General features: G+C 34.2%; 1 protein-coding gene and 1 long non-coding RNA gene across 14 annotated transcripts in view; one reads left to right on the forward strand and one right to left on the reverse strand.

The window, feature by feature from the left end:
• Positions 1–27,559, forward strand: part of SLIT2 (slit guidance ligand 2) — a 260,073-nt gene that overhangs the window by 214,564 nt on the left and 17,950 nt on the right. For 7 of the 13 annotated variants that reach the window (XM_086888870.1, XM_086888861.1, XM_086888863.1 and 4 more), the window contains 11 exons: positions 1,329–1,400; positions 1,621–1,692; positions 3,753–3,824; positions 6,285–6,448; positions 11,512–11,636; positions 11,770–11,867; positions 13,059–13,198; positions 24,501–24,594; positions 26,449–26,586; positions 26,679–26,919; positions 27,256–27,386. In XM_086888870.1, coding sequence (XP_086744996.1) covers positions 1,329–1,400; positions 1,621–1,692; positions 3,753–3,824; positions 6,285–6,448; positions 11,512–11,636; positions 11,770–11,867; positions 13,059–13,198; positions 24,501–24,594; positions 26,449–26,586; positions 26,679–26,919; positions 27,256–27,386 — 1,347 coding nt within the window. Of the gene's footprint in view, positions 1–1,328; positions 1,401–1,620; positions 1,693–3,752; positions 3,825–6,284; positions 6,449–11,511; positions 11,637–11,769; positions 11,868–13,058; positions 13,199–17,003; positions 17,031–24,500; positions 24,595–26,448; positions 26,587–26,678; positions 26,920–27,255; positions 27,387–27,559 lie in introns of all 13 variants that reach the window. The other 6 variants (XM_086888866.1, XM_086888871.1, XM_086888864.1 and 3 more) reach the window with 1 other exon arrangement.
• LOC147652947 (uncharacterized) lies at positions 11,680–17,011 on the reverse strand. Its single transcript, XR_015286797.1, has 2 exons — positions 16,844–17,011; positions 11,680–14,581 (listed from the first exon to the last, which is right to left on the reverse strand). It is a non-coding gene; the product is annotated as an uncharacterized LOC147652947 (long non-coding RNA).

The raw sequence follows: 27,559 nt of genomic DNA on the forward strand, positions 1-27,559 counted from the left end.
AATGAAAAGTGGAGGGGAGTAACAGAATCCCTTAAATTTCATTTTTCACGGGGTTTAGAGCAATTCAAAAACAAGAACATAATTTCTTTTATTTACCTCATGTTAGACAAAGGGAGTCATAGTGAAATTTTTCTTTAAAACCCATACTTCCAAAACATTTTGTATTTTTCAAGTAATATTAGGAAAAAATCCCTTGAAATATTTTTAAGTCTATCCTGTGTAAAACTTGTAGGAAATCTTTGTGAATAGTTTAGGGAAGTTATGAATAAGTGAATAGTAAATAGAATGCAATTCTCAATTTATGAGACTTGCAGGACACATTATTTTAAACTCTTCTGTACATTTACTCATACTGCTGCTATGTAGTTGAGAATGTTCCTCAGCTGAGTTTGGGAGAAGAAACCACTGCACATAGTCCTGTCATCAAGGAATTACATAGAAGTCTTCTCAGTTCCACATTAACAAAGAAATGCATTTATTTTCAACTTTTTCTTTCTTCTTTGCATTTTATTCTCTGTTATACTTGTCTAATATGTTTATTATGAGTCAGTCATCTTACATGCTTTCATGAAAATTTCAAGTGAGTAAAAATATATATTGAATAGCTATTCAATACTGCTCATAAGTTAATATATGATGATTCCCTCAGAAACAAAGGCAACATTTCACCACAAAACACATGAAACAATACTGAAATAGTCAAATAATGAAAATATAAATAATAAAATTAATAGTAAAGCACAATATGAAAATAAAGAACAGACAGTATTCACATTTAATGCAGCATCTTTGAAGCAACCAGTACACCACTACAGCTTCCTTATTATCTTCATGATTTTATTCATTAGAATTTTGAACAAAGAAGACATTAATGCTTTTTCTGTAAATCTAAGTTCTTTATAATAATATCTCTGGGCTTTGATGTCTTCATCATGTCAGTGTTAAGTAGAGTATTAAATGATATTTACTTAGGTGTCATTAGGGACATGACTCGAATAACTTCCACTTTCAAACATTACTTTCATTTTTGTGCTTGAGTTTATGAAGAATTGCATTATTAACATGGTAGCATGATGAACATTGCTATTGTATTAGAATGCATTGCACTGCTTTTTCATCTGTATTGAAATGAGAATGCTTTTTATTGATCAAGCTAAAGACTTGCTGGGCTTGTATATGGCATGTGAAAATATAAACAGGTGCTGCTTTAAATAGTTATATCAATGATAATACTACTACTAATGAAAATGTGTCTGTCAGTTTAACTTACAGTGTTTTGGGACTGGGGCAGTCATTTTAAGGTCTGAATTTCTGAATTTATTTTTTAGAGATTTAAGTAACAACAGAATCAGCACTCTTTCTAATCAGAGCTTCAGCAACATGACTCAGCTGCTCACCTTGTAAGTTTAAACATGTAACAGTGACTCTTTGGAAGCATTACAGTGGGGTTTTTTTTGGAGAGAATGGGCATTTAGTTGATATTAAAACTTGCTTGTTTTGGAGGCTGTAAAATAACTTGTTTCCTAACTAGCTATGTGTGCAAAAGCTGATTTTGGTCATGCTCTGCATAGTTTACTGAATAACTGCTACACTTGCTGACAGCATTTTATATATTTTCAGAATTCTTAGTTACAACCGCCTAAGATGTATTCCTGCACGGACTTTTGATGGGTTGAAATCACTAAGATTGTTGTAAGTATTATTTTTTAATCATTGCTATTTTCCATAATTTTTATCTGTGTACAGAAGACAGCAGAACCATAGGAAGTTAGCAGATTTTAAACCCTATCAAATATTTCAGAAATGATAATAATGCAGCCTTAAAAATCTAAGATGTGCACTTTTTACTTTTCTGATTTTCAATGTCACCTGTATTTCTTTTTTTTTTTTTTGTGCTATGTTTTTCCTTGTTATAAGCATTTAAGTCTAGCAAAAATGCCATATGCATTAATTCCTTCAGTATATATCAGGAGAGTTTGCAGTTGAATTTTGAATATTTTTATTCCAACAGTAAATTTCTTTGTGTTGTTTTATTTAATATGGGAGTATTTCTAAAGCCATCATGACTAAGTATTGAAAACCAATAACTTTACTTTTTGCTTGCAAGAAAACTTTCCATTTTACTACTAGGAAAGACATGGTTGACAGGGCAAAAAAATGGACAAAGGAAAATAAAGAATAGTCAGTCTCATTTACAGCTTCAGTTTGTCATTAAGAAAAAAACCTGCAAATATTCCTTTTCAAAAGTCCATATCAGAACATGTAATTTTTGCCTCCATGTGGGTGATTTATAACCATTTAGGTACTTGGTTGGAATAAATACCTAAAGCAAGGCATTATTTAGGTGTACTTTCATAAATTCAGTTATTCAATATAAATAAGGAGAATTTCAAGAACTATATTTGTATATATGTTAGATATTTATGTAACTGAATGAATGTATAGAAAAAGAGAGATACTTTTCACAGAATCACAGAATGAGCTGAATTGGCAGGGACCCAGAAGGATCATTGGGTCCAGCTCCTGCACAGTATCATCCCCAAGAGGCACACCATGTGCCTGAGAGCATTGTCCAAATGCTTCTTGAGCTCTGTCAGATGTGGTGCTGTGACCACCGCTCTGGGGAGCCCAACCTTTCTCTGGGGGAGGAACCTTTTCTTAATGATCTGTCTAAACCTCCCCTAACTCAGCTTCAGTCCATTCCCTTGGGTCCTGTCACTGTTCACAGAGCAGAGATCAATACCTGCCCCTCATGAGGAAGTTACAGACTGCAACGAGGTCTCCCCTCAGTTTCCTCTCCTCCAGGCTGAACAGACCAAGTGACCTCAGCCCCTCCTCATATGGCTTCTTCTCAAGGCCCTTTACCACTGCCATTAGTCTTCTTTGTACACTCTGTAATAGCTTCCTATCTTATATTGTGGCACCCAAAACTGAATATTCAAGGTGAGGCTGCCCCAGCTCAGGGCAGAGCAGGACAATCCCCTCCCTTGCCCGGCTGGCCATGCTGGGCCTGGTGCACCCCAGGACAGGGTTGGCCCTCCTGGCTGCCAGGGCACTGCTGGCTCATGTTCAGCTTGTCATGGACCAGGACCCCCAGGTGCCTTTCCTGGCACTGCTTTCCAGCATTTCACTCCCCATTCTGAACCTACATGCAGGACTGCCTCATCCCAGATGCAGAATGCAGCACCTGCTCTTGTTGATGTTCATATGGTTGGTGAAACCAGTACATTTTCTACAAAAGAAATATCACTATTCCCAGTAGTGATGCTTAATGAAGTTTTTCATCTTCTACTTCTACCATCAAATTCAGACAAAATGTTAATAATTATATTAACAGTCAATGTCTGTATGTTCTATGAATCCATGAAAGATTAAAAAGAGCATATGAACATAATTAATGCAAATTTCAGGGAGCTGTTGGAAAAATCAGAAACTCTTCTGCTGCTATTTCTAAATCCAGTCATTACTTTGCATAACTGTGCCTACTTTTATCAAGTTTTATTTTTCAATTTTAAAATAATCACAGTATTTATATTTCTTATGAAAACCCAGGATGCAAAAAGTCAAATGATAAGTAGGCTGCCAGATAGAGCTTACCAAAAAAATGAAACCACAAACAGTTGGAAACACTGAGAAACTGGAAGAAAAAAAATTTGAAAAGCTGAAAACTGTTGAAAGAAGATGATATTTGCCAAGTTAACCTGATGATTTTTTTTTTGCATTGATATTATTATGCTTCTTTTCTCGTTAAGGTCTTTACATGGCAATGATATTTCTGTTGTTCCTGAAGGAGCCTTTAATGATCTTTCAGCATTATCACACCTGTGAGTATTCTGCTGGTGTACTGTATATTTTATTTGTCATGCTTAGCCAGTGTCATACAGCCAAACAAAGACATAATGCAGAGAAGTTCTCTGGAAGAAGATTTTGCTTGTGTAGAGGCTGGGCACTGGCCAGAGAGCTGGCAGCAGCTCAGCAGAAAAATCCTGGTCCTGATGCTTGGGCTGCAAGCTGAACTTGTTTGCCCTGTGTCCTTATGGCAATGAAGGCTGAGCACACTCTGGGCTGAATTTGAAAGTGAGCAGCCAGGGAATTGAGGATACTGATCGCTCCTTTCTGCTTGGCCCTGCTAGGGCCACATCTGGAATAGGTGTCCAGTTTCTCCAGTACAAAGCAGATGTTTATGAACTACAGCAAACCCAGCACAAGGGCAGGCAGGGCTGGGAGGTGGCTAGATTGTATGAGCTGTAAGGAGAAGCTACTGGAACTGGACTTATCCAGCCCAGAGAAAGGGATGCCAAGGAGAGACCTAAAAGTCTTCAAGCCTCTAAGGATTATGGCAGTGATGGAGACTCAGAGGTGCACAGTGAAGAATCAGAGCAAAGCATCAAAACCTTCTCTGCAACAAGAGAAATTTGATTGAATGTAATGAGAAATTCTTCGCTGTGACAATGATTCAGCCAGGTTGCCCAAAGAAGCAGAAGAATCTCTGTCCCTTGACATTTTCAGAACTCACTTGGAAACAGCCCTGAGCAACCATGACTGCCAAGGTAGCCCTGTTTTGTGCAGGAGGTGAGAATAGATGAAAATTATTCTATGATTCTGTGTCACTGTCTTGTTGACACTAAACACATCACATCTGATTTCAAAACATAATTTGAGGCAATAGTTTTCCAGTTTTTAATTTTCATTGGGAACTTAAATTAGAACAAGCTACCTTCTGCAAACCTCATGTTTATGAATTGTTAAAACTTTGAGGAGTGTGTTGACGAGTGCCTTTAGATATATCTGGGGTTTTAAGTTTCTGAACATCAGCAGTGGTTAAAAACTTAATTATCTGTTTTTCATTCAATATTGGACATTTACATTTAGCTCTCAGAAATTTCATACTGATTAAGCTTTCAGTCATTGATAATTCATTGAAATGCTATTATTAAACTAATTTATCTGCAAAACTTGGATAATTTGATTGTTGCTGGTACTTTTTCTTAATGGATACCAGTTATCATTGTTAATATTCTGATTTTAGCAGAATAACTGTGTTAGTTCAGGCTGACATACACTCTTGGAAATGGACAAATTCAAATTCTAGGTGTTTCTCCTTGCCTGGTAAGTTCCCTTGTCACTAGGTCTCCTTTTTTTTTACTGCTCTGACTGAAGTCTGACAGAATAAATATGTATATTTTCTTGAGTACAGCTTGGATGTATTAAAAAGTTAATATGAGAGGGCTTTCTGCTTAGTGGGGCAGAAAAGAGTATTTCAGCTCTGGTAGCTCCTACTGCCTTTGCTTGCCAAAGACTTTCTTGTTTTTTAGAAGACCCACTGATTCAAAGCTGTGGGAAGTATTGACACATCAGGAGAAGGAGGCTGTTCTAACACACCCATTTGATAGTGTTTGCACATTTTGAGATTATCTGTTAAAAGTTCCATGATTCCTGTATTTCTTAAAAGGAACATGAATACGTCTTTATGGAATAGCACAAGGCTTCAATCCTCCAAATTAACTAAACAATGTCTCATTGTTTTCAAAGTTTTAAGAGTATTTATAGTTTCTACCAGAGCAAATAAACACTTAAAAAGCTGTTACAGAAATTAATTCTGAAAATCTCTAGCTAAATTATTTTTAATTAAAAAAAAAATCACAAGGATCATCATTTAAAGAAGTGGATTTGCTTTCATAATGAAGCAATTCTTATGTAACTGTTGAAAAGATAAGATAATGTAGTTTTATTTACTTATGCAGCAGAGAACTCTTAGAGAATTCTGTACATAGTTGTGAGTTCAGTGAGACAGCTCCAAAGAGGAAATAATTAAATCCAATTTGGAATCTTAGAAACAGATGGTTTGTACCAGCCTGGGAGCCATAAACAGAAAAGGAGAAATATCAGGGCAGAACTCTGTGGAATTGTCTTGACTGCTTCGGAGGAAATACTTTATTCTTGTTATCTTGTTAAATTGCCCAGTACCAGTTTCACTCTGCTGATGCAGCTGATCTTTGCCATTACAAACCAACAGTGAAACAGAGCTAGCTGGTATTAGATCACCAAAGTTCACACATAGTGCTGTTAAGAAGATGTAGATTTCTGGACTATGTTTCTACCAAAACTATCACTTCTTGATCTAGAGCCCAAATCCAGACACTTAGTGCTGTTAACAGGTATTTTGGTGGTGAGAGAGCAGGTTTGCATTTTCAATGATTTTTGCCAACCCATTTTCTGGCTTATTTTTTAAAAAGTAGCCATTTTAAACTTGATTCCCTTTTTTATTTGTCTTTTTTCCACAGGGCTATTGGAGCAAATCCCCTTTACTGTGATTGTAATATGCAGTGGCTATCTGACTGGGTAAAATCGGAATACAAAGAACCTGGTATTGCACGTTGTGCTGGTCCTGGAGAAATGGCAGATAAACTTCTTCTCACAACTCCTTCTAAGAAATTTACTTGTCAAGGTACTGTTGCTTTGTTGTTTTTTTTTATTTTTGAAGTATCAATGTTTAGTTTTTACAAATTGTGAATTAAGTGAATAGTTAATTAAGAGTCTTCTGTACTCAAAACAGACTCATTATAGTACCTTAACTCATCCTTGTCATTGTTACTCATATTTAAAGATACAGCCATTGGTTCTATTCATTAAGTGTATTTATTTTAAATATTTTAATTACTATCTCTTTTAAAACAAATATAGAGAAAAAAGTCTTTGGACCTGCAGTTCAGTATTCCTCATGATGTACACAGTACATCAAAGTACAGGATTTCACAGGTACTTTGTACTGCCTCCATCATGACTAGAGTTTAAACATCTACACTTCCCTCAGCATTTTTCCTTCAGGCTTTTCACCATAGAAACTGTAAATACATCCATAATCCTTGCAGTCTGCAATTAAATGTATAATATGTCTCTGCTATTTCAGGAGAAAGCACAAACCAAACTAAAAACAAACCAAGAAAAAGGTAGATAAAGGAATGTGATAACTACTATAGAAGTCTCAATGTAAAATGTTGTTAAATGGGCAGGTGTCTCAGGGTATTTAACTCCAAATTGGTACCAGTGTTGCTGGCATTTATATCACATTTATGTGATTGTCTTCTAATTCCTAGGTTCTTTTTCTGAACTGTACTATTATTTTTTACAAAGGTACCCTTTTACTTACATCAAGCAAGAAGTTGTTTGGTTTACTGTCTAATCTTTCTCTATTCCACTGATTTATCCCTTAAATATTTTGAAAACACATAAAGCTTCTACTGTAGCTTCATTTTTCATGGTCCTGATTTAAAAACATTGAAATTCCAATTTAAAAAAAATATAATTATGTGTTCTTACATTTGTAAGCCATTACTAAGCTCATTATGATTTCTGAGGCATCAGATGAATATGATCTTTAGTCGTAGAAGTAACTTAGTGTCTAGATAATCTTCAAGCTGTTTTGACTTATTCATCTTTTAATGTACTTTCAAAGGTGAGCTTTATCTCCTTGTCATTTTGTTCTTACAAAAGCAAAGCAGTGGGTCTTTGTCAGAGTCTGTCTTATCCAAAGTTGTTCTTTACTGCATATTTTATCTATTCAGTCTTTTCTCTTTAGACTTTTTGTCAAAAAACTTTTTTTTTTTATATATATATATAAATACTACTGGAAGCCATCTTGTTACTTGTGATGCCAGTGAATTTTTTTTCCCTCTGAATCTTTCTTGATATTTTTCAGCAGTACATCTCTGAGGTCACTGCTGTGTTTGTTGCATATGACACTCATCTGTTGCAAAGTCTCTTAGCCTCATTTTAGACAGGACATTTGCTGGCCAATCTGATTGTTTTCTTTACCAGCATCCACTGAACAGTATTGCTTTTATTGCACACTCTCATAGGGACACAAGTGAAAAAATTTTTGCATGGACATGAGGAACCTGTTCAATTATTTTCCAGCTTTGTCAGTTTCACAAACTGAAGTTTCACTTCTGCCTACAATCATTTTGTTTCTGTTAGACAATCCAGGAATTATATCTTACTCCCTCTTGCTCATCAGAAAAGATCCTTTATATTATTATGCAGGGTAAGAATTGTGTATTTGTTTCACTTCCAAGAGTGGAGATAGGGTATTATGGATGCTTTTGAATAAAAATAATTTTTCTACTACTGTCCTATGAAGATGCTCATAATTACAGATTGAAAATAAGCAGCAAGCAGCTTTTCAATGACATGATGGCCCTGTAAGACATTTTGAGTCTGTTGCTCAAAGATAAGTAATTTTATCTTTCGCTTAAAAGTGAACTGCTGAATAATAGAAATCAGAAAGATGCTATATTCCTATTAGAACCAAAATTTTGCCTATGAATAAAAGGGTTGTTTTCAGTCTGTTGATGGTACTGTATCTGTATCTACAGGAAAAGAGTAGTGTGTAAATAATTTCCTCTTATCACTGTCCATGGATTTATTTGATAGCGAATTGGGTGCTTAAATTTTGCCTACATAATGAATAGTTCCAGCGAAAATAGCATTTTACAATGAAATCTCATCTCAGTTTTAAAGCTCAACAAAATCACTTTACCTTACTCTAATTTTATGAATTCTTTCACTGCAGGAATCATCTATTAATATTTTCTTCTTCCAGTTATTTTTTCTACATTTGTGGGTGGGTTTTTTTCTTTCATTTTTCTTAATGTGGCCTCTAACAGCTTCTCAATCTTTTACTTTTACCTCTTTATCACCCATGCCCTGCTTCTAGAGATTCCAGGGCCTTGTGGTTTTCTGATACCAGGTAAGGTTATAAGTAGATCTGGAATGGGTGATCTGCTTAACAACAGACCTTCTGACCTTCCTTTTGTGTACCTCAAGCAGATTTCTTTCCTAAGACACGCATGTGTACTGTCTGTTTTCCCCCGTGAAGAATTTACAGATGATTATTCATGATGTATCATTTAGTATATTGTATGAACAGCTTTTCTTGTTTCAAAAGTATGGGTTTAAAATCAGTTATCTAACTGAAATTATTGCTTCCATTTTATTGTACTAACATTGGTGATTTCATTAGCAGTTTAAATACTGCTTTAGGGGCCATATGCAAAACAGGAGTCATAAAATGTCATAGCTCAAAGTTTTTCCTCCAACAGGTTTCTTTAGAAGCTGATTTGAGACAGTTTGTGTCATGGTTTTTCTTAAAACATCTAAACTGCATGTACATATCTATTTTAATAAAATACTGTTTGTTTCCTCGGTTTACAAAATAATTTTTTTTTCTCAGGGCTTATTCAAGAACACAGATGTCTACAACTAGAAAAACTAAACTAACCAATAGGTTATAAACCAAATTCTTTTTCATATACAAGTCTTCTAATGCATGCAAGCAGGAAGAACAGTATAGTGAAAATGAAAATAAGTTCCGAAACTACCTTTGCATTTTTTTTTGATCTTACAACTGATGACTGATAAATCAAAATATTCATTTATATTGGATACTAAATACATATTAATTTGAAATAAAGTACAAAATCAGATAATATTACTTACACTCTTGTTGAGACTTAGGTTCCCATTTTCTGTCTCTGTTTTGGAAGTGAAATTTAGAGTGCTAATCCATTTGGGAACAAAACCTTAGTTACTGAATGTTTTTTAATTTGTGCCAATTAATTAGCATTTTATTGCATGAAAAATTAAAAAGAGGATATAATATTCAGAATAAATAGAAGGAAGGATTGACTCCCAGGCTACAGCACACTATTACAAATTTTTATGTATGTGCATCTTTCAGTTAATTTTTTTTCCACAGAGCCTCCTAATATACTCAGTAATCAGCAGTAGTCTATAGTACAGTCAGGACTTTCTAGATGTGGATTCTATGATGTTTGTTTCAACTTTTCTACCTCTCTTGTGTGCTGATCTAATAGACCAGGTATAGATTTCTCTTTCAAAATAATGTGATGAAGAGAAAAAAAAAGTATTGGTCCATACAGATTTTGGCTTTGGAAATGATCACATATTACCATGTTCTGCTTGCAAGCTGTCACACAGAAGGATACCAGCAACTGCAGATAAAAAACAAAAAAATTAAAAGGTCACCCACTCTCTGTCTGACATTCCCTACTGGATCCTTACAGTCACATGGCTTCCTTCCAGACCAGCTCCTTTACAATTAGTGTGAGATTAATTTGCAAAGAAAAATAAGAAAGTTAAGTGATCTAAGTTTAAAAATAGAATAAAGTCCTATATCTAAGTAAAGCCCTTTTAGCTTTGAAAACTCTGCAGTTTGGCTCATTTTGTCTAAAACCTGTTACAGAACAATCAGGCATTTGGTCTAGAAGGCCTCAGTTTGGGATTTTTTTTCAATTTAGAAGAAATCACTGTTCATTCCTTCAAAGGTACAGTTCATTTGTGGATAAATGAAGGAGTTTTTTTTACAGGAGAGATCTGAAATCAATCTGAAGGCAATATAGTCATCAGGCCCTAGAGCCAGTGATAGAGAATGTATTATTGTCTTAATAGGCACTTGATAAAGTCACCCATTTTCCCTTACAGTAATCAAACTTCACAAAAATTTATGCCAATTAATCATTATTCATACACAGGTGTTTTCTAACTTTTATAAAGTAACCAGTGATTTCTTCAGTTGTTTGACAAAAAAAAAAAAAAAAAAAAGGCTTTAAAATTCACCATAAAATGGTGTATAAAAATGGGAAACAACAGAGAAAAAAAAATAAAAATGATCTATATAAAGGACATGGGATTTGTCAAAGTAAGCAAGTCAAAGCTCAAGTCTGGGTTCTGAAACTTAGGATTTTATCAATTTACATTTTTGATTTCTTTCATCATAATCATTAATAGAAGAAGCTAGACTGCAAACATGGATTGCAGTCTTCACTTGCACATAGGTTCAAGGTACAGCTTACATGATTTGTGGGCTCAACTTATGCAGTAATGCACAGAACTTCATAAGGAAGAAAGACAGTATAGAACTATTTATGGTGAGATAGCTTGGACAATGCAATTTACATTACAGTTTCCAGATGATCAAGAAATTTAAAGGTAATTTTACCATTTCATTTTGCCATCTATGTGATCCTGCAGATAAAAAACATGTTTAAGCAAAAATGCATTTAAAGAAGTGTTCTTAGTAACACCATCATGGGAAGGATTGGAAACTGTGATAGCCCATTTCCTCACAGGCAATTCCTACTCCATAACAAAACAAAAGCTGAAATTGTATTCTTCATTTTATTAATACAAAGGAAAGGTAATTATCATGAATCAGAACTACACAGCTTTCAGAGAACAGGAATATGGGAATCACTTTGGTGAGATTCTTAACAAAAATAAAAAGTGATGTTTAAACCAAAAATACAATTCCATTTTTTTTTTGTTCACGTCAAAAGCATGAAGGACAGTTACACATCTCATAAATATAGAAACACCATAAAGTCCAAAATTCAAAGTCTATTTTAAAATTAAAAGCAACCTGTCAGATAGCTCCTGTCCAATGTAAATTAATAGTTGCTTGTTTCTGACTATCCAATTTGTATTTTTAAGGGTCTGTGGATATTAATATTCTTGCAAAGTGTAATCCCTGTTTATCAAATCCATGTAAAAATGATGGAACCTGCAATAATGATCCAGTTGACTTCTACAGATGTACATGTCCATATGGTTTCAAGGTAGGTACTGCATGAGGAGGAAAAAGCTCACTGAAATGTCAGCTTATCCTTAAAAACCTTTAACTATTATTTCTCTCCCTTCCACTACTGTCTGTATTTTTTTCTTACATTATAATTGTTGTTCCCTGTGTAGGGTCAAGACTGTGATATTCCCATTCATGCTTGCATTAGTAACCCATGCCACCATGGTGGAACTTGTCATTTGAAAGAAGGAGAAAAAGATGGTTTCTGGTAGGTTTTTAATTGTGACAGGATGGAAAACCACTGAGATTTTTATGGTAAACTAATGTTTGTGTTAATCTTTAAGTTCTCTGTGTTTGCTGGTAAGAGCCCCTCAAAGGCACATTTTTAGCACTTTGTAAGTTTTCAGAACATGTTGCCATCCTTGGAAAGCTTCTAGAGCTTTGAATCTGTTAAAAACAATAACAAATGACTGTGATTAGTTGAGGCATATCAGGTCAAGACAGCATAGTATTGACTCCATTATGTTAATTAATAGCTAGCTAGATCCCTGCTGAAAAAATCTCATAATTCATCTGTTGTTGTGTGTATTACTTCAACAGACAGCATGTAAATGATAAAATGTAAATCCCAGTGAAACAGAAAATTAATGATTCATTTGAAACTCACTATGCCAGCAGATAAACATGCTGTGAGCATTTTTAATCTTGAGTTATTTAATCACACAGTACAATTACTCCAGATGTACTTCATGAATTATGAAATAAAGTTCTTTAGCATTCTTATATGAGATTATTAGTCATTTAATAATCTACACCTCAAGCTTGTTAGAAATGACACTTCAAAAAGATAAAATTCATTATCCTGCAATTCGTTATGACATTATTCTTACTTTTAATCCAAATTCTGCTCAAGGATTAAATAGTCTTCTATTAAAAATTAAGTGAATACATCTTAATAATATGCCTCAAGAATTTAAATTGACATAGTCACGCCTCAGAATTTGACCTTTTTCATTTATTTGTTTGAACACTACATATTTTAAAAATCAAAGCAATATCATAGTGAAAGCTTCAGAAATTATAGGTAGTGCAAATTACATGAAAACGTATGTGTAGTCATGTTTGAGTGACTTTTACATTTACTATCTATTTTGATGTATTTGTTTTGCAGAAACATGATTAAAAGCAAAACATAAATTACTGCTTTAAATAATTTATGCAGGCTTTTGCTTTTTTATATGAATGCATGTACATTAAAGAGAGTTTTATATTGGTGCATTTAACTGAATCATTGTGGAAAACTACTAATCGCTGATTCCACAATATTTTCCATATATTTAACCTTAAAAAACCAAAAAGATCACTTTCCATAAGAAATATAACCTTACAATGTAAACTAATAATGCTTTTCAAAAGCAATTAAAATGTCCATGTGGTTATTTGGTTTTCTATATTACAGGTGCACTTGTGCAGATGGATTTGAAGGTGAAAACTGTGAAGTAAATGTTGATGACTGTGAAGACAATGACTGTGAAAACAATTCTACTTGTGTGGATGGCATTAATAACTATACTTGCCTTTGTCCACCTGAATATACAGGTAGGAATATATGAGAAAGCACAGGTAATTCAAGAATTCCTAGCAGAACAGTAATATTTTCCACTTTGCAGGTATATTAGTAGTTACTGTATAACTGACTTAATACCAGGTGTCCCTCCTTATTTTCTCCTATATAGTTTGTAGTCAAAATTAGATTTGATGTCCACTCATTAATTCCTTTTTTTAGGTTTGAAATTACAGCATTTTTATATTTTAAAGGTCATTCAAAATGTGCCCCTCCTTACTGTTTTCCTAAACACCCCAGTGGAGGACTTCTGTAGCTGTAGAAATCTGAAAAATATCCTGCTTTTATCCTAATCCTCATTTTACTATGAGGAATTTGTCTGTGCCATTGGGGAACTGTATTTGGCACCCCTGGATGCTGTACTGTACTTTGCTAGAAATATTAATGTGTGATGCTTCCTACACAGAATAAAAATACAAGAGTCTTTTGTTTCTGTCAGTTGGCAGCAAAGCCAAAGCATATCCTTCTCTTTGTGACAGAGGATCTCTTGCTTGCTGTCATGGTCTCTGTGGGAATGGAGGATATTTGGAACAGCAGCACAGAGGAAGTAGGACCTATTGTTTGCACTGATATTTTTTATAGCTCTTCTAACTAGACAGATCTATTTTCTATCAAGTAGTTGACCACTAGAAGAACATAGAGCTTAAATTCATTATGATTTGAAGTGCATAAAAAAGAAATGTAAGATCCATCCTTATTTGAGAATTAATTCTACTCGGTCATCCTATATTTTTTACTTTAATCAAGCATAGTTGAGCTCTGGGAAACTGTAAGGAGAGGGGAATGCATGAATCAATTTCATATACTGAAAACCCAGCTAACTCCTTTCTCATCCAGAGTGTTTCCATCACTAGTTCTACAGAGTGTTGCATTGCTCCCCTGTTGTAGGTTATTCAAATTTAAAGTCAGTATTTAAATATTGGGAATGCACAACAAGTGAAGATGTTAAAACACAAGTATAAGAAATACAAATTCATAATCTAATAGAGGTATTCATCCAGTACTTATTCTGGGTAAATGTTTGGTAGAAATTTCCCAATGCAGGATAAGCTACAATATCTAAAGCAATACAAAAGCCAAAAAGCTATTTAACAGTACATGGATGATCCATATGTGGAAGGAGAGACATAAACTTCTCGTAAGAGAAAATACTGTTTTGCCAAGTACCAATACCTTAATACCTAAGTGCAATTGAAAATTCAAGCCTTGGAAGGAAATAACAGGTAACAGGCTCAGGAAGTAGAAACAGCAGTTCTCCTACAACTAATATTTCAGGTATATATAAGTCAAGTTCAGCTCCTCTGGGATCAGTTCTGGGATCTCCTTTAAAAATGGGATCAGGTGTTCTCTTCTGTAGGCTGGAAGAATGCAAAGCAAAGTCACATCAGTCCAGTGTTGCTCTTCAGCGGCTTCACACTAAGAGGTTTCATATCCCTGTTACACAGGAGATAGTTCAATTGCAAGTGCATTCCTCCCATCCAGCCTTGCAGGTGTTTTTACCTGCCTTTAACTGTTAGAGTCAATAGCTTGTTGGATTCACAGCATGCCATGGGAAGGGCTGCTTTTTATTAAATATCCATAAAGCAGATACAAAAGATCATCCATTTGTGCTAGCCTAAAACTTTGATTGTGTCTGTTGCATTTTTGGAGTATTGTAAATGAAAGAAAATTTTAAATTTACAACTGAAATAATTGAACCATTTCTCTATATATCTCTGTGGACAGAGAAAAAAGGAGAGAATAAACATTGATAAATTTTTTGATGTTTGTATTGCAGTTGTGCTTCTTTAGTCAAAATACAAGAAAATGCATTTTTAAATTTGTTTCATACTTGTGCATGATTGTACCGTAATCATACTGTGAGTTTTGCAGATACAATGCCTGCTTAAAATCTCTACTTAAGTCAGTAAGACATGTGAGTAGGTGAGAGTCTTCTCACCAGCTCTTAAAGAAATCAAAACAATCTGTTTCTAATCAGTAAGTTTAGTCTCCCAGTTAAAAACTGTTGAGAATTCACACTAGCTCATCAGACATTTTTGAACACTTTTTTTTTAAATGTTGCTTTTTTAAATGCATCACTAGAGCCTCAACTGATTTTATAGTAAGTGGAGCAAAAATTTAGGTTTTCTGTTACACAGTGAAGTACAGAATTCTGCAATATACTAGCTATCATACAAAGCATCTAAGAATAGGACATAATATGTGAGATCTTAAGTGATTTTTTAAATTAATTACAAGGTGAAAATGTAAAACATTGAGCTAGCCAATGGGGTCCTCATATCTGTCATCCACAGTCTTGCATAATAACTTTCAGTATAAAGAATTAGCCTGAAAGCAGTCTGGACTCATCAGGATCTAAAAAGGGTAATGCTCAGAATATAAAGTAATTGTGCAGTTGTCTCAAGTGAGTATGAGGTACCAAATAATTTGTAGAACTTTTCTTTTTCTCTGATTTATAATCTGAGTTGAAAGATAAATAACAGAATCCCTGTCAAGTATGTATAGAGTGATTTTCATGAGGAAATCTTTAAACATTTGGATTTGGATATCTGTTCTAACAGGTTAAAATCAGATATGCATATTTCTAATGTTTGTTTTTTATGAAAGGATTTTTCACTAAATGAATTCATGTACTAGCTGGCCAAAAGTAGTTTGAAAATCAGGAAAACAGGTTATATACTCATATTCAGTATATACAAAGATTTTTAAATTCAGAGATATTTATCTCTAGCTCAGAAAGTCCCTGAGCCAAAAGTGGCACAGTGTATATACTAGGAAAATACTACTGTAGGCTTCTCCTGTCCTCTTTTAATTTGGCTGACAATACCCTGAATTGTCTTTGTTCAACATGTCATAGCATATATGTACTCAACATGGAAATGCACCAGCCCAGAATATTTTTCTGGGTGAATGACTATCTGCAAATATTCTTTACATTTCAGCAGTGCAGTATAAGGAAGAATTCAGCTGAAACATGCTGGTATGAAATGTAAATCATTCTTCTATTAAGACTTATTTTTATGTGGAGGGCTTGTTAGAATCCGAAATGAACTGAAAAAAATGTTGCACTGTAAAACCTAATGGTCAATTTCTGACTTTCAAGGGATTCTAAAAATCCCTTGAAAATCAACACTTCTCAACTATATTGTGTTGATTTAAACCAAGCAATTAAAAAGCTTATTGTGTTGCTGCATAAGAATCAGGGATCTGTTTTGCTTTGCCTCAGTTAAGTTTTACAGCAGCCACCACAGTTACAGGTGGAAAGACAAAGAATGGTATTTGCACTATAAAATGAGCTTTCTTAAGATCACAGACTGTAACTGTGACACAACAGTAAGCAAATGGAATCAACAGACATTCAGGATTTCTGATGAAACGTGGAGAAATAAATTATTTAAAATACCCCACTATGTCCTGCACTCTTTAATCTTGCTATTCTCTTAACATTACCATCTCCTTTATTTTAACCGCAGTCTGGTAAACTTCAGGTCATTTTATGTGCATTCTATAGATTACAGATAATCATTTCTCTTGCTCATTGTCGTCAGTCATTAGATCACAGAACTAACTGATCTGGAAGTAAAACCTCTCTTACGCCACTGGTGGCATGTACTTCTTACCCTTCTGTTTGTTTTGTTCTGCTGGAGGTGAGACTTTGAAGCTTGCTTCATTTGCTATATCAACCTCTCTGCTGCTATAGTTGTGCATTAGCTTAATGTGCTATGCTGTTGTATTACAATGTAAAAAGTCTCTTGTCTCTTCTGTCTTTGTCACTGCAAGCTGCTAATCTGAATGAAGTGGAAAAAGGTCAGTTGTCTTTTAAGCCTATTTTCACTTACCTTGGTTTCTCGCTTTCCTTTTCTTAAAGGTGCATGGATTTCAGTTATTACAAGTGATCAAATAGTATACAGATATAATTTAGAAAGCTCACTGCAAATCCTCTAATGAGGCACTTGGCTGTTGCTGTGAATTCATGTCAAAAGAATGTTGTTGAAGATGCAGATCGCTGTGCAGGAGTACTTTAATACTGCATTCAATGTCTTTTTTTCAAATGTATTAAAAACTTGTGCAGACATTGATATAGGACTAAAAAAAAGCTTACATTATTGTGTTCTGAAATCCTTAATCTCCTCACCTTAAAGCCATCCCTTGGTTCTGTGCTAATGTATTCTCTGTGTTATAGCACTGTTTTTCTTTAATATTTTCAATAGTTTGTGTTACTAGAATATACTGGAGTATCGAATGGCAATCTTCTTGCTCCTCATTTCTGTGGCTTCTTATTTCCTCTAAATATCTAAGAAAACTGAAATGACCATATTAATCTGGGGCTATGGTAGAAGAAAGGTAATATCGAAGAGATTTATGACACTAACTTTGGGCGTTTGATTTTTAATCTTTTTAAAGTTTCTGCTTAGCACCTAGCACACTAACAGAGATAAACCATCTGCTCTGCAATCCAGTCATATATACAGTCTGAGACCTAGCATAATCAATGACAGCATATTTATAAAGTTGCATATTTAGTTTTAAAAGCAAATAAGTAATTTTAGCATATTTTCAATTAATTTGATTAATATATTTACAGTTTTTAAAGCAATATATATAGTAATAAATATATGTTCATTATCTGTGAAATAGCATGTTGAGTAAGACTGCAATTATATCATCAGTGTTGCTTAATAACATCTATGTTGATTAATTTAGACATCTGATGAATAATTCCTACAACTTAAACTCGTAGTGTACATTTTCTCTGTAACTGAAGCAGAGTATAAGACATTTTCAGAAAATTATTCCAGCCACAGGTTTTCCATGCTTAAACTGTCTCCCATTTAGATGTATTGCTGTATTTGTATTTTATTTCTACTCATCTGCACAGCAAAAATAGCCTGATGTTTTTCTTGTTTATTACACAAGTGTGAACTGTAACATGTTAAAATTACTGATGATAGAAAGAGCAAACTCTTCACAAACAAATTATCAAACATCCAGGGAATGTGAACTAAGTTTGGCTCCAAAACTAAGCAGATGTGTAATATGTGATACATATTTATAGTAGCTTGCCAGCTGAACATGGAAGTTATTTATAGTCTTTATGGAGTTTGGAGGATCAGTCAGTTTTACCATGCAAGACGTCTTTTGAATTGTGACAGCATTAGGGGAAAAAAAAGGATCATTTCAAGCAGTTATTTCAGTTCATGCCAGCCTCAGACAAAACCTTCTTGCCACTGAAATAAAGGGGTTGCATTACTACTTTGAATTCACTTGGTAATCAGATAAGTACCTTCCTGAAATTTAAGCATGCAAGTAATCAAATGCAAATCATGTGATATCAAACTTGATAAAAAGTTTAATAATTCCATCAAATTAAATCATCATTCTCATCCTTGTAAGAACTGCATGTTACAGATTCTTAGAATAAAGAGATGTTACTCTTGCTTTTTATCACTCACAAAATTTTTTATATCATCTAGCTTAATATACTTTAAATTACTATTCTATTAAAAAGCTCAAGTACTAAAGTAATTTTACTGCATTTGCGTAAAGGGGAAATATACATAATATTTGTGGCAAGCTGAGCTACCTGTTTCTGGTTTAATCACTGCCATTACTCATTCTAGTCTATGATCCACCCTTCTGTTTACCTTAATTGTCTTAAAGCTTACCTGCCTAAATGTTTTTTTGCAGTTACCAAGCAGTGTACATGAAACAAGCAGAAATGTTAAACTAAACTAAGCCCCGTCTTATGCTGAGATCCACAAGCACAGGGCATAGCTAAAAATACTTATGTGATGGTGAAGGTTGGGAACAGCCCAGCAATTTGACTCTAAAATTAAATTCTAAAAAAGTGTTCAGATTTATGATTGTAAACTGCATCCTACTGTCACTGTGAACTTTTGTTAATTCTAAGAAATTTTGTCCCTCATATAGTTGGTATTTTTATTTGTATTTTCTGAGTAATGAGCTTAAGACCTGAAATACTTTATGTTGTGTACTGCACAGCAAACTCAAGATCTAATAAAAATGCAGCAGTTTTCTGTATATAGTTTGTTAAATGGAACTGACGTTTTCCAACCCGCACTGCACTCTATTGGCTGTTTGAGTCACAGTATTAAACAGAGACCTCCAGTCAGAGTCAGATAGTGATACCTAGTTTATAAAACACAAACACTGCAGAAGCTGACTCGCAGAATATCATAACATAGCAACTCAGAGCTGAAATGGATATATAGGAACACACATAAAATCCTTCTATTCTAGTCTGTGGTAGGTATTTGGTATTTTGACTTCGGAAAAGGGAATAAGTCTTCTGGGAAAAATCTGGTTTTTGATAATTAAAACTGACTACTGTTGCTTTTGGGTTCTTGGTCTAGTATTTTTTTACTATCAAACTCAGCTTTGCTAATAAGGGTGATTTTAAACTTGTTTCTTCATATACTTGCCCATAACTGGCAATGTGCTATTACATTAAGAAGCCCATGTCCATTTTTGTTAGAGCTGTCCACTTCATTCAGAAGTGTAGTGGCTGACATTGCTTTATTTTAAATTTCTTGCCCAATTATTCAAAATAACAAAGATGTAAATCCTTTTTCACCTCATTACCTTGTTACTCATTATTTGTTGTACTACATCCAGATTTAAAATCCAGAGTTAAAGGTTTATTTATTGAGAAAAGAAGTCTTGGGGAGACGTTATCACCCTGTTACAGTATTTTAAAGGATGGCTACAAAAATGGAAAATGGAGACTCCCTTTTTTACAATGTGTCAGATGGAAAAGGGGAGGGCTAATGGATACAAGTTACTCCTGGGGAGATGCCAGTTAGAATTTAAAAAGAGGGAAACTTTTTTACAATGAAGACACAGAATCATTGGAGTAATCTTCCCAGGAAAGTGGTGGATTCCCCAACATTAGATCTATTTTAGGATTTGGCTGGAAAAATGCTGGGCCATCTTGTAGAGACAAGGTTTTTCCAGGAGGTGATCCTTGAGGGATAAACCTGGTATTCTGTGATTAAGGTTTTAGTGATTTATAATCTTACCAAGTCATAAGAGTGAATTAACACACACAGGAAACACAAACTGACCTGTGAATCTAGCAAACATACAGCTTTGGTTACCTTTATAAAGTATCATCAGTATATATCAGTATTTCATAATGTTGTCTGACTGTTTAAGTCTACATCATACTCTGTGCAAAATCTCTGTAAATATTTGTCTTCAGCTTGGAGGGTCGTGTTCATTTGTGCCAACCACATAATTCCACTGTTTTCAATGCTGGTCTATACCAGAATCCAGACTCCCTTAGATTAATTAAGCCAGACATCTTATGAAAAGAGTTATTGCTGGTTCTAATTAAACTTTGGAAGCTTTTCACAGGTTTTTTGACACTTTATCCGCTACTTATTTTTAAAAAATTAGTCTGTTCCATATTCTCCTACATACAGAAATGTTCCCATCTTTCAAAACCACAATTACTTAGCCAAGCTTTTAAACAAGCTTCAGTTACAACATTATTAGATGAATAAAAGAATGTCCTCACACATTGGTGTCAAGCTTCCTTGAATTGAGACTTTTTTTCACAACCTTTTCTGATTACTTTGAAGTGTTCTCTTTAAATGTTGCATTATGTTTCTCAAATCAGGAAACTGTCTAAGATTTTCTTCCAGTAAGGCCAAGGAGCCTAACTTGGTAAATCTGGGTTTTTTTTGTCCAATGTGTGTTTCACTTTCATCACTATCTTTTAATTTCAACAACATTGCCTACTCCTTTTCACCTTGTCTCATTTAAATTCTGAATAACACAATGGTTATTCAGTACACTGAAGAAGGGGTTTCTTTACCAGGAAACTGTATTCTTCAGCAGCTCAGTTTCCATGTCCCATAATTTACATACCTTTTCTATTAACTTTGTCAGAAATTTATTTTGGCCATGAGAATGCTCCATTCAGAGTATAGATCCATTATCATTTATTAATATTAACAGTTATTATCTATTAGCTGTACAAGACCTTGCTTGGGTTATCTTGACTTATTCTTCTGGTATTTACATCTTCATTCAGAAATTGAGTATTTCTGATGTACATATTTGTATTCCATCTTGATTTTTTTCTTTACTGATCCTGTGTACAAGTCTGTCATCAATGCTACTTTCTTAAAAACTAAAGGTTGTACTATAAGTAAAACTAACTTGTATGTTCATGCTATTTTTACACGAGTCTTTTGCTACATGGCCATCCTGTTTCCTGTTTGCTATGGACTGTTTAAATAAAGCTCCAGGGATATCATTCATCATGCATACAATTTGCAAATGCAAGGGAAAAGTTTCCTTACTCTTCTGCCATCACAGCCCAAAAAGTTCTGTTTCTACATGCTTTTCTACAGAGTACTCAAATCAAACTCCTACCATAATGTCAAAAGTGCCTGGAGATGTTTGATGATGTTTTCAAGCCATTTGGCTGCAGTATGTCTGGTAGTGTAACACTGATTTTATAATTCAAAGTGGACATTTTCCAAAACTGTAAACCTCTTTAAAACTTAAATGTCCAATCATTATGTAGGATTCACAGCCAAGAGTGGGAAATAAAGAGATTTCAAGTGCCCCTTAGCACTCCACATGAGGTGATTCAGCTTTCAGTATAGTTCTGAAGATATTAGGGTCAGCAACCTATGAATACTAAAATGCAGTGTTACTCTAAGTAATCCTCTGTAAGTACCTGGGGGAGAATTTTCAAAAATGTACAAGTTTAGATACAGATTGAGTGAAACTATTTGCCACCCAAGTTATTGCAGAGATCTGTGCCAATGATAATCTAAGATGAATTAATATCCTGCAACAAAATAATTTTAATAAATTTGACAGGAATGGTAAGAATGCTTGTTCCTCTTATGCCACTCATAAATTGCCATTTTCTAGGTAGTTTGGTTTTCTTTTCACTGAACTGTTGCTGTGAATGTATGAGACAGCAAGCTCCAGCCCTGCTTGGAGATAGGCTTAATGTGTCACTTTGAGAAACTCTCTTATATTATGTCAGATTTATTATTCTTGGGAATCTTTAGAGGTGCTTTTATCCAAGTTTTATTAGCAATGTACAGCTACATTTTCATTATTTGTAGTTGGGGTGTCATGTATTTTTCAGTTCTGCCCGTAATTTGATCTACAATATATGTCGTAATAAGATATTTGTATAGGTGTGTATATATGTCTGCATATATATCCACATATATGTAGGCACATATATACATTTCTAAGCTATGGGAATGTGCAAAAACTAGGTTAAAACAACAGTCATTTTTGCTTATTCTATTCCCATGATACTTAAAATCTGAACTCACTTTTCCCATACTTATATCTCGCTCTTAAACACTGTTGGTCTTTAAACAGATTTCAGCTATTACAAGTTCTGCAAATTGACTAAATGCCATGTGAAGAATGGTATTGAAGACCTCTTATATATGTATTTGTTTGAACAAAACCCTTTGAAAAGAGAAAGGGATCTGGGTTTTGTTTGATATATCGTGGGATGCAAACAATCCCTGGTATTTCGGGATTCCTTGTGCACTGACCTAGTCATAACAGATGCACATTTCCAGACTAATAATTCTATTGAGAGCTTGAAGAGGCTTTGAGGATAGAATTATAATCCTTTGTATTAGTCATCTTCAGTGGCCTGCATTTGATCTCCATTCTGTTTCCTACATATATTGACTAAGTCACATTGTTACTGACAGTTTTCCCGAGGCTCCTAAGTGACCTGTTCATGAGGGCCATTTTCTTATGTTAACTCAAACCTTTATTTGGTTTGTAGAGAAGATGCACTACTTGCAAATTGAGAATGTGGTCTTTATTTAATTATTTACTTATTTTTATTTTTTTTCTTTGTGTAGAACTAGTCTGGATCTTTTGAATGGCTGCAAAATACTTATTTATCTGTTTTTTGGTTTGTCCTCTCATTTTTGAAGATGTAGAGGTCCCATGTCTTATTGCACTTAGTATGCATTTTTCAGTTGTGTTTTTAACTGGCATAACCATTTTCGCTCCTGCTTCAGTTTTGCCTTTTTCTCTATCCTTGCTTTAATACAGACTGTTCCTCATCTCCTTTTATGTTTTTATTTGTCCACTACACTGCAAGATGTTCCCATGCTCAGTTCAGTAAAACTGAGGGACACCAAATATTGCCTCTTTAAAGCAGTGGAAGTGTCTGATCATTCATTGCTTTCTTCTGCTCTTTTTCTTGTCATTGCAATGTACAGTTCTACTTCTCCTTGCTTGCTAGCTCATGTTTTATTACTGGATGAAGGATAGGGACAACCCTACCCCCTTCATAGTTTTAGAGTCTGATGGACCTGTTAGTCCCTGAATTCAACAGGCACAGGGTTTACCTCTGTTTATTATAAATACCTTCTTCATATGGATGCTGGAATAAGTATATCTTCCTTAAAAACCAGTGATTACAATCTTAGCAAGTGCACTATCCATGGTATCATCTGATAAGTTAGTCTGGGAACAAGATACTGTTGATCTGTGTACAAACCTATGTGTCCTTTTCATAAAGTTGCAACTAGAACAGTTTTTAACCATATTAAAATACTTTTTAGATTATAAGCCCATTTTGGAAATTAGAGCCACTGCCTCTATCAGCAGGGAAGGATAAACATTTTACACAGAATATTTTTTTCTTTTCTTTTCACAGAACATATTATAGATAATTATGGTACATTAACAAATGCAAAAAATGGAGAGTCATATTTAAGGAAAAGTAGAAAACAAGTTTTCATTTTTGGATAATTGGAATTATATTGACATGCAGTGATATTAACAGGTTTTTTTCAGGTAATAGATTACTTATAGTGATAGTGCAAATCTGGCTATTTCTGTATGTAATGTGCTTAGAAATAAGTAAATGAAAAGCATATTGATGGCTTTTTTGTTCTAGTGAATTTAATCACTAGTGTTGCTATATAGCAGAGCTAGAGAAATATTGTAAATGGAAAAAGAATTACAAAATTAACATTTATATCCATGTATAGATGATTGATGTTGAATTTGATATTGTTTATAAAGGAGTTACCAGGTATACTATTCTTTATTTTTATTATTTCTGTATTACCATTTATTTATTAGTATTTATTATAAAGGTATTCATTACTATGTAAAGAAATATGCAGATTTTAGCGTTAGCAAAGGAATTTGTAGCTATTGCTTTCAAAATTCTGTTCATTGCTATTTTCAAGTCACTGTGATATTTTCAGTGAATTGACAACATACATTATATTTCAGGTGAACTCTGTGAGGAGAAACTAGACTTCTGTGCCCAAAACCTGAATCCTTGCCAGCATGATTCAAAGTGTATCTTAACACCCAAAGGATACAAGTAAGTTTGAAATGTTGCTAGAGTCCAACTGAATCAAAATTTTTATTTTTCCATCCTGCCTATCTTTCCTTCTGTTTAAATGGAAGCCAGTTCTATTCTAAAAGTAATGATTTTGATTATTATTAAACCTTATGGCAGAAAAGGCAATTATTTTCATGTAACGCTGCATTATTATCTTAGTATGTTTTACTGAATTTTGCCGATCCTTGAAAGGGCTAATTCCAACCAGATTTTAAATAGAAACACGGGGTAGTCTTTATGATGGTCTATACAAAACCCTCATAGGAGTTTGAGCAGTAGGAAAATAATTGCATTTAATTGAAGTGGAATAATTATATTGCTTTTAGAGAAGTAATTGTGAAAGAGATTATTAGGAAGGCACACTGGAAAGTATAATGTAAAGAAGTCCCACCCCAGGAAAGCTGATCTTTAATTACACCATATCCTTTTCATGATTAATTAGTATGCACAATTTAAAGTTGCTTTAATAGGCTTTAGGTTAATAAATACAGGAAACCTGCAGATTTAAATTGTTCTCACAAGTACCTGTTTTATGCACAGCAAGCTTTTGTGCTAAAATCAGATTATTTATTGTCATTCCCACTACTTATGAAATGACATTTTATTTAAAATATGGAAAAAAATACTAAATACTCATTTGAATGTGAAATAAAATTGATAGTTTCCAGCTGGAAAATAGAAAAATTTTGGGGTTTCTGTTGTAATCCATTATGTTGTTTTTTCATGTCACTTCAATAAACTTAGTTTAGTGCCTTATACTTTACTGTCCAGTTCATTAATCTTTAAAAATCAGAAAACAGCACATGCAGTATACTTCAAGGTGCATCTCAGTCAGACTTTTAATAAATACTTTATATTCTTTTTCCCTTGTCTTGTTCATACCTGTTGTTGAATAAAAAATGAGACATATTTAATTGAAGTAATAAGTTTAAACTTACATGGCTATTTAAAATCACTCTTTCCAGCTTAGAGCAAATTTTAGATAGCAAAAGAAATAACACTGAGGAGGGAACCACAAGATATAATGAAATCAATTAAAGACATCTTAGTTTAAAAAAATATCATATGGATGCAAGCATTTGCAATATTTTCCATTAATTCTGGCGGAGTTCTGGGCATTCAGTCATTTCTGTATATAAGAATTCCCTGAAGAAATGCCACTAGCATTAGCAATGAAAATTGCACATGGAAAAAAAGCCCAAACAAACCAACAAACAAAAATCATTACATACTCTCTTGAGGATGCACTGTTTCTAGATCAGTGGGTGTTCTGTGAGGGCAGGCGATGGGTTTTGAGACTTCTGTTAGTTCACCAACCATGGAGCTATTTGTTGTAAGTCAGACTGGTGGAACTTTAAGAGCAAAAATTATGCATAACCTTTAAACTGAGTAAATGGACCATTGGTCCATTCATCGCTTTCAGCTGACAGGGAAAATAACCATCAGTACAAGCTTTGGATTATTTGTCTTGGTTTCACCAGCCAAGCATATTGATTAGGTTTAGTGTTTACAACCATGAATAACATCCTGTAACATTCTGTGTTGCTCAAAAATTCTAAAAACTGTCTAAATTATTCATGAGGACTCTCTAGATTTGCACACAGTTCTTCAATATATTGACAGGTCTGTAAACATTTTAGCTAGCAAACCTGTATCCTTTACATACATAGATTCCCTAAGCTATATATGGTTAAGTCATACAGCCTTTGCACACAAAGTATTAGTAATGCCTTTTTTCCCTTGATTTTTAAACAATACAGTAGTTCCTCTGCCAGAATCCCACTGGGTCATCAAAAGGCACTGTGCTATCCGATTTGCTTTTCTGTTTTACAGATGTGATTGCACACCTGGGTATGTAGGTGAGCATTGTGATATTGACTTTGATGACTGCCAGGACAACAAATGCAAAAATGGAGCGCAGTGCACTGATGCAGTTAATGGATATACGTGCATTTGCCCGGAAGGGTACAGGTGAGAAGGATCTGAAAGCAGTACAAACACGTATGTCTTCTGTCAAAATTGTTTTTTCTTGGAAATGCTGATTGTTTTCTGTTTTCATTTAGTGGCTTGTTTTGTGAGTTTTCACCACCAATGGTTCTACCTCGCACCAGCCCTTGTGATAATTATGAATGTCAAAATGGGGCCCAGTGTATCATAAAAGAAAGTGAACCAATCTGTCAGTGTTTATCAGGCTACCAGGGTGAGAAATGTGAAAAGCTGATTAGTATAAACTTCGTCAACAAAGAATCCTATCTGCAAATCCCTTCAGCTAAGATACGCCCCCAAACCAATATCACTCTACAGGTAAGTTTGCCTCTGTTGTGGATTCTGTTTTCTGGAAAAGAGAGTAAATGGCTTTTCACAATGTGGAAAATGACCCAAAGTTGTCTGGCTCACTTAAAGAGCTTTTCACAGTTTGAGATAAAAATCTAGAAGAGCTAATGCAATAACTCTCTATTCATACTAAAGAAGATGGGCTTATTGATAGGAAGAGAAAGAGTTTTGGCAGGTTGTTCTTCAAAAAAGAGTTTTATAATGAAGTAACACACTATGGCAGTAAATTCAGAGATTCACTTAATACCTTATTTTGATTAAATACCTAATTTTAGTTGTTTCTAAATATTTCTGTCTTTTAACTAGATTGCCACAGATGAAGACAGTGGGATCCTGTTGTACAAAGGCGATAAAGATCATATAGCAGTGGAACTGTACCGGGGTAGAGTGAGGGTCAGCTATGACACAGGATCATATCCAGCCTCTGCTATTTACAGGTGAACCTGGATGAAACACATTTGTAATTGATACAAAACCTATATTCATTACTTATATCAAAGTCACATTCTTTAATACATGGTTAAAAGAAATAAATGCAAATTAATGTGTTGTCAGACACTTAAAACTTCTTGCCAAAAGATGTGATTTGGTTGGCAAGTAACTCTAAAGC

The sequence above is a fragment of the Cyanistes caeruleus genome, chromosome 5 (assembly GCF_971803275.1).
Source record: "Cyanistes caeruleus chromosome 5, bCyaCae1.hap1.1, whole genome shotgun sequence".
NCBI lineage: Eukaryota > Metazoa > Chordata > Aves > Passeriformes > Paridae > Cyanistes > Cyanistes caeruleus.